At 35.8% G+C, this 8061-nt stretch overlaps 1 protein-coding gene across 16 annotated transcripts; it reads right to left on the minus strand.

Moving 5' to 3' along the window:
- Positions 1-1036: 1036 nt before the first annotated feature.
- On the minus strand, positions 1037-7485 carry LOC114194231 (casein kinase 1-like protein HD16). 16 transcript variants are annotated; one of them, XM_085665598.1, is made up of 20 exons: positions 6960-7485; positions 6761-6871; positions 6596-6669; positions 6119-6188; positions 5966-6021; positions 5788-5859; positions 5096-5190; positions 4924-4990; positions 4708-4837; positions 4411-4629; positions 4175-4317; positions 3918-4092; positions 3725-3815; positions 3413-3570; positions 3135-3323; positions 2681-3052; positions 1816-1917; positions 1668-1739; positions 1472-1548; positions 1037-1184 (listed from the first exon to the last, which is right to left on the minus strand). In XM_085665598.1, the coding sequence occupies exons 1-16, from the start codon at positions 7296-7298 to the stop codon at positions 2993-2995; spliced, it is 2049 nt and encodes a 682-aa protein (XP_085521724.1). In that variant the 5' UTR covers positions 7299-7485; the 3' UTR covers positions 1037-1184; positions 1472-1548; positions 1668-1739; positions 1816-1917; positions 2681-2992. The 16 variants fall into 16 exon arrangements, with proteins under 16 accessions (XP_085521724.1, XP_085521720.1, XP_085521721.1 ...); XM_085665594.1 differs by lacking the exons at positions 6761-6871; positions 6960-7485 and having other exon boundaries at positions 2865-3052; positions 6596-6685; XM_085665595.1 differs by lacking the exons at positions 6761-6871; positions 6960-7485 and having other exon boundaries at positions 1445-1548; positions 2865-3052; positions 6596-6685.
- Between the last annotated feature and the right edge of the window lie 576 nt (positions 7486-8061).

Raw genomic sequence — 8061 nt, forward strand, 5'->3', positions numbered from 1 at the left:
TCACATCCCTCTCTATTTTTCATCATCGATTCATCAGCACTAATTTCACCTTCCAGCTTTTTCACCAACAATGAGATAGTTACACCGACAGGAAGTGAGAAGGGCGTGTACCAAAGCATAATTTGGATCCATCATCGAGTTCACGATTTAAATACAATAGTGATAGTGTAGGTGTTTTTGTGTAATAATGTCGACAATGCGTATAAAATAATGGAATTGTGATTTTTGTAGGTGTTTTTTGTGTAATACAGGTGTTTGGAGATCGTTTGGAGAGTGAGTAATTAGGAAGGTCTGGTGATGATAAAATGTGAAAAGTGAAGATTTTGATGAAAATTTGTGTTGGTTGGAGGAAGAAAAATAATAAACGTTTATGTGAGCATGTGTTAAAAAAATGACCAAAAGGATCACATCTAGACCACATCGTTCACTATGTTGGTAACTATTTAAACGACATTACTTAAAAAACTAAAATCGACCAAAATTGAAATTTGATTGGAAAAAAAAAATAATTAACACTACAATTAACAAAGTCAAAAATAGGAATCAAATTAATATTTAAGTCTCTGATTAATAAAAGAACAAATTTAATAATTGCGGAAAGTGATTTTATCTTCAAAGAAAATTGATAGATTAGATCATTTTTATTTGATGACTCAGAATAATCTTTTAATAACCAATTTAATTTTTTACAATTGAACTATGTAAAAAAACATTTCAACAAAATATATATATATATATATATATATATATATATATATATATATATATATATATAGATATTAAAAACAGGAGTAAAGAGAAAAAATGAAAATAATTATTGAAAAGAAATTAAATAATAATAATTTGTATTAAAGGAATTTTAGAAAGGAAGAATCCAATATCACCAGAAACAAAGTCAAACCTATCACAAACAACGCCAAAAATAACCAATTCAATATATTTTTGCAGTGACATTTAACCTATTACCATGTACGAAGATTAAAGGTGATTACCTGCCTTTAAGAAATTAATTTGATTAATCAAGGAAGAATATGGATGAACACTGGCAAAGAAATTAATTTATTCATCAGTGATGCCGTTCATCTACAAGTAAATTCATTTGATCCTTTCTGCACCACCAAAAGCTCACAAAGCTGCATTGCTTCAGAGTTGCCTTCCAGAAACAACATTTAGCCTTGTAGTGCCTTCATGCATAATTTCATCGTGTCATGGAAAGCACAACCACGAATAAGCACAAATGAAATATTGAAACAATTGAACCACAAGGGAAAACAAATAGACCTCGATCGGGATTCAAAACAGCTGATATTGATTTGAAATTCAAATAAGATACCTTTTTGACAAAATAAATATCATTAAAAAAGACTTTGCTTCAGATTCAACTAAAGCCCCATGCTACTGCTACCTACCAAAGGTTCAACTATTTAAGGAAAGAATCACATACGGTAAATAGTTCCAAATGCTCCAGTACCTTGAAATGCTTCACCGCTGCTTAAGGGTGTGGGGCTCTCCAGAATCATAGTCGGAGAATGAACAAATAATACAAATCTGCAAGATACTACAGCCCTTGAAAATTAAGTACATAAAGAACTTCAGATTTTATCAAGGAAAAGACACGGAAATCAACTAACAAGTAACGAGGCATACAACTGCAAGAAAACAATTACCACCACAATGCCAGGAACTGAAGTCTCGTGCCATCAGGCCAAATCAAACATACCGTCGATATAAAGGCATATCTAGATCAAAGTACGCAAACGTTTCAGCTGCACAAAATATTAGACATTTGATAACAGTAGCTGCAAAAACAAATACCTGCTCCAGATGCTCCAAAAGTGTCAGGCGATATAAAAGTCAATAATGGTCACAACAATCTTTTTAACTGTATCACAACAACTGAGCTGCCCCGATAGCCAACTGCTCATCAGAATCAAGAGTGTATTCCGCCATGCATGATGGTAGAAACAATTAAAAGAAAATTAGCACCCATATAGGCAACAAATAGATGGCTATCAATTGCAACAACTCCTAGAAAGTGAGCCACACCTCACATGTACACATCTTGATCTTCCAAAAGTATCAACAGTTAAAGATTTAAATAACCAATATTCACACTACAGAACTATAGAAATTCACAGTCTGAGTAAATAACTAGATCGCATGAACAAAAAGACAATGAGTTAAGCATAATACTAGCAAATTTTGAAACTGAAGAGATCATTTCGTTTCAATTAGTTTAATACTGTTCACATTAAATCATATGAACACACGTGTAGAAAATTAAAAAAAGTTAGAAGTAACACAGAATACAGCAGCAACAAACACCTTTTACCACTAGGTGGGCAGGCTACAGAGAAAAATGAAGCATGGTGCTCTGTCAAGAATCCAACTGTATGTAACTGAATATAAAATTAAATACAATTGACATATAAAAGAAATAAATAATTATAAACAATAATTATAAAGATTCAAAGAGTCATATGCAGCTGCTAGAGTTATCACCATTTTCCATCTTATGTCAAAGTCAAATTCAGGCATCCAAGAGCCTTGAAGCTTAAAGTCAAAAGTAAAAAAGATAAGTGGTCTAAATACAGGGCTGCACAGCTAAAAATATCCTGTTCCCACTGGCAAATTAAAGTTGCACATTGGCCAAAATGCCATCAATAAACTAAAACCTAACCTGCACACAACGCCTTCAACATAGTAATTACTGTTCAAATCTCTACAATCCTTTTATCAGAAGACTCATCCCAATGAACAGAATCTAAAGTTGCTCAGAAGCATTTTGATACAGTTGATATACAGTGCACAGGTATTGTATCATATGATAAGTGATGGCGTCCATAAAGAAAGGTTTAGCATACATCAATACTGAATGGCTTTGTTCAGCGAACTCATCAGATATGATTCCAGATTCCAAAATGGCCCATCTAAGAACAGAAACTTTGATGCAAAAAGTCAATAGTCAGCTGAAATCTTAAAACTTCTCAGTTCATGAAACTGTTCTCCCATAGCATATTGATGCAATATAGAGATTTTTTGACCATTTTTCCTGCATAAATGATATCTCAAATGTAAGCATTTCAGACCAGAAATGAATCAAACTCAGCAAACTCAGAAGCAGTAGTATTTACCTTGACGTGACTACTAGGAAAGGCGGATGTGCGGAGTGTCTCTTGAGTTTCATCAGCCGGTTTTCTTCTTGGGACACTAAGAACAAAAGCAGCTTGGTCCCATGTGGCAGCAGTTGAAGTGATGCGGTAACCATTGTCCCACCTGCGATGAATGCCTTCACTAGGATACAGGAAATCAAGTTCCACAACCTGGAATTAAATTTTGAAAGAGAAAACTTCATATCACATACTGTTTAATACAACTTAGTTAAAAAATGCTTAAGAAATAACTGTAAAACCTGGTCTGAATATCCAGCACCACGGGACATTACAATTGCCCATCTACTCCCAGCAGTCGCCATAGCAGTGACAGAAAATCCTTCTCTCCATTTTTTATTGATCCACTTAAATGGAAATGACTCGCTGACTTTATAGGATTGCTGCATGTATTGGGTCCCTGAAGATAACAAAACAAACCACCAACAGACATGAGAAAACAATCCAAACACAATACTACTCCCTAATTTATGCAAACAGTTCCTCAAAACAATCAAGTAAACTATTGTCAATAAAATACTCCATGCCTAAAGAACAGACCAAAAACGACTTACCTTTAGACATTACAACCAATGAGCTCCCATTATTAGATCCTGCTATTGCACTAATGTAATAATTATTTTCCCACTGTTCCATAATCCATTCCTACCAAAAAAAGAAAAACCTATATTAATTCACCAACATAACATTACTAACAAATACAATGTCACCAATTCTAAATAATCTTAAAATAAGTCATGTCCCTACCTTATGAAGAAAGTGGGGTGAGAGTTCATGAACTTGAGAGTTGAAACCAGTGCCAGCATCCATAATAAGTGCCCAGAGGTTAGAACAACAAGCTACGCTGCTGATAAATAACCCATCCTCATATCCCTTTTCAATGTGTTGGGACAGCCGCACATCAGCAACATTGTAATGGTACCTGCATAAGAAAATAAAAGCAGTAAAATCCGACCACTTTCACAATGCTGCAATTACTTATTTATTTGTATTCAGGAGAAAACCTTTGCTTCATTGGTCGGCGGGCATTGTACACACTAATCCATTGCATTGCTGGCATTCCCATTCTGACTCTCTTCTTTGGTTGTTCGTCGTCATCTTCTTCCACAGTTAATCGTCCTCTCTTATGTCCAACCAGATATATAAGCTTCAAAGCACAAATCAAATAAATATCCACAGGAGTCATCCCTTACCTACAAATAGTAAACAATATACATTAAAGCAATAAAGTATTTAATACCTTTTGTGCACCTTCGGTATTTATGGGTCTGAAGTCAGGATTTGGTCCAACAATTCCATCAAAAAGTGATATATACTTTGCATAATTTGGTTCTTCATCAAATTTCAAATTCACCACGTACTCCACAAACTGCCGGAAAGGTGGAGGACAGACACTACACAAAGTTTCTGGTGAGGTTGCCATCTTTTTCTTGCACACAAGAAATCCTTTATTTTCTCCCTGAAACCAAATTTTATTAGAATGGAAAATTTTGATTATTATTAACACCAAAATGACTATATTTGAAGCATTTAGAACCTGGTATCCTTGCCAAGGTAGCCGGCCACGAAGAAGGAAAATCAATGTGTAAGCAAGAGATTCCAAATCATCTCTCCTGCTTCCTGTTCTACCAAGATGAGCATGCACACTAGCATAACGAACTGTTCCTCTGTGGCAATAATATGTTATACTACATCAAACAGTCTGGATTTTGCAAAGAAAGTATTTAGCAAAATAAACATGCCAATAATTCACCTAAATACATCGGGACGTTGATCATACTCAACATGAAGGCCAGTTGAACTATCGCGCCAACGGGTTGCTGCACAATAAAAGAGGGCAGAGCGCATGGATGTGTTTTGAGAAATTAAGCAAATATTCAATAAGTGATAGCATCACAACTTCAATAATAAGGTAGAATATTTACCTAATCCAAGATCAACTAAGAAAAGCTTTTTCTCATCAGCAGTTCCAGGAGTGCCAAGCAAAAAATTCTCAGGCTTTACATCACCGTGCACATACCTGAAAAATGACAGCAACATGATGTCATTATTCCCAATAGAGACATACTGATATGAGCTAGAGGTTTGTTTCTAACACGAATCAATTACATCCCATATCATACAAATCTTATAAAATTTCTACTAGTGGGCCACTTTTCACATTTCACTCCTTTTTTTCCAAAATTGTATTACTGATGTACTAGTGCAGGAAGGCTCCTCACTTTGCAAAGGTACAGGGGAGAATTATTGTTCCCCATGCATATGCAAGAGATTGTTTCTGGGTTCAAACTTGTGACCAATCAGTCACAAATGGCAATCAGACCAGCTCGCTCTCTTTCACCAAAATCCTATATTTAAAAAAATATAAAATACTACCTTTTGTGCGGTACAAGTTGCTTAAAAATTGTATACATTGATGGTACGATGTCATTTGAAGTTAGAGATAACATAAAATATTTATCTAGGTACGTTGTAACAAAAACAATGGAAACATACAAAAATAAAATCCAAATCGGGTCTGTTCAGCTCAATTAAAGAAACTTCAGATATATATTATAAGCAGAATAGAAAAAGGAGAGAGAGAGAGAGAGAGAGAGAGAGAGAGAGAGAGAATGACCCTTTAGAATGCATCTTCTCTAATATGGAGATGGCTTCAATTGCTATACATGCCACCATTTCCGCAGACATTCTAAAGCCAGAAAAAGATAAAACGGAGTTATCTACGCAATATTCTCCATAATATTAACAAAATAATATATTCCCTTTCATGACATTCCAGTCTCAGAAATACTTACGTGTTTGAGTTGTTATTCCAGACATCCCACAGACTAGGGCCAAGCATATCCATGACCTGCAATGCAACAAAATGCGACGTCAAGTTCCAAAAGCATTGGGTGAGAAACACAGTAGACAAACTTCCGACAAAGATTTTATTTTAGCACACATACCATAATATAGTAATCACCCTGCCGTCCCTTGTAATGAACACGTGGAACACCATGACTACCACCCAATGCACTATAAAGAAAAATAAACAGAGTGAATTTGAATTACAATGCCATGGAACATTTGAAATAAGGTTTTAGAAAATGGTAGCAGCGATTTCAGTCAGTGTCAAAGTTTTCTGGTAAAATTTTAAGTTGCAGTTTCACTATGTTTCTTGATATTGTGAGACGTTACAAACAAATGCAGCTGATATGGCTACAATTAAAGTTGCAGACACCGCCAAAAACCTTGAGGTAGCGAAAATCGCGATTCAGATCATTTTATTAAGGCCTTGACTTTTGGGCGGATGTGACCGGCTTTTGGACGTGACCCAATAAGCCACATTATCCGCAATTTGCCAAGTATAAAGGATGGCGACAAAATCAAACAGTAGATTAAAAAGATTGATTGAAGCGTTTGGGTAAGAAAAGGTAACGCACTTGTAAACTTGCCACTCATATGGAGGTCCATAATTGCACCCCTTACTGCTTCTATGTTCAAACTTCAATGCTACCTGCAATTATTCCACAAACCACACTGTGAATCATAAAAAACCCAAATAATCTAAGTCAAACACGGTCTTAATACCACTTATCCGCACGTACCTCTAACGCTCCGGCACCAGCCCCAACTCGCCGACCTACGTAAACCTGTCCAAACCCTCCCTTCCCAAGTTTTCTGTCTAATTTGTACAACGGAGAACCACCTACCTGTACCTGTTTCCAAATATCTTTCAAAAATAAATAACAAGATTCCATTTCCAACATTTAATAACAAAAAACGAAAAACAAAATAAAATCATACCCTCTCGGGAATGGGGGCAGTGCTTCCTTCGTCTTCTGCGGGCGCAGCCTTGTCGGGGCTCCGGCCACCGCCGCTGTCGAACTCGTCATCCATCTCTTTCTCTTTATCTTCTTCCGAAACCCTAAGCAGAGGCGCGTGTTGCTGTTGTTGTTGCTCCTTCTCTTCTAATTCACGGTTACCGATTCTACAGCGCGCGAGCGTGTTGCGATTGTACCTCCCGGTGTTGACAGTGGTTCTTCTCGTTCTTCTCTGGCGGGTTTTTGTGTTCGGGTTCGGGTTTGGGTTTGGGTTTGGATCATGGAACGTTGCCCGGTTTCTTCCGCTTCGGAGTTCAGGCATGGTGAGGGGGATTGTGCTTTTGTGGGCTTCGTAAGGCCATAAAGAGGGAGAGCGCCGTCGCTGAGGTAAGATTCATGAAGGTTCTAGAATCGTCGCCGGGAACACACGATCTGTTCGGCAGAAGTTATAAAGGAGCACCAAGAAGGATGGAAGAATGAAGGAAATGAAACGACAAAGGGATATAGATCGAGGCATCATCCACCAAGGAAAAAAGAAGAAATAAAGAAAAATATTCCACGAAATTTTGAAAAAAATATATTTTTATAAATATTTAAGCAATTTTATTTTGTTGAACGGGGTCCAAGATGGTCTGGTAGCAAATAATAAAAGGGTTAACAAAAAAGGTGTGAAAATGGTTAATATATTGTAATAGAAGCCATATTTATGTAACTTATATTAGTCTACAGGTAAACAATGAAGGACAGTTAAGCAAAACTAGTTTTTAAATTTTATTATAAAAAATGTAATGCCTTTGCCTGTATGAGTAATATGCTGTCACTATTAAATCAAATAAAAAACCAATGATAATTAAAATTTATTTGAAGTATAGCATTTATTTGAAAATAATCAAATATAAATGCAATCAAGTTTCAGATGATTTTATCATTAATTAAAGATAATGTTGAGTGAATATAGTATTAAACCCAAATATCCTCACAGTAATATTCTCACCACACATCCTATATAAAACACAAATATTCTCACCCTAACAAATAGTAGTTGTTCCAAAAAAGCTATAATCTTGATATATATGATTGCAAGA

The sequence above is a fragment of the Vigna unguiculata genome, chromosome 8 (genome assembly GCF_037176805.1).
Source record: "Vigna unguiculata cultivar grain cowpea cultivar isolate G323 ecotype 2 chromosome 8, ASM3717680v1, whole genome shotgun sequence".
NCBI classification, from domain to species: Eukaryota; Viridiplantae; Streptophyta; class Magnoliopsida; order Fabales; family Fabaceae; genus Vigna; species Vigna unguiculata.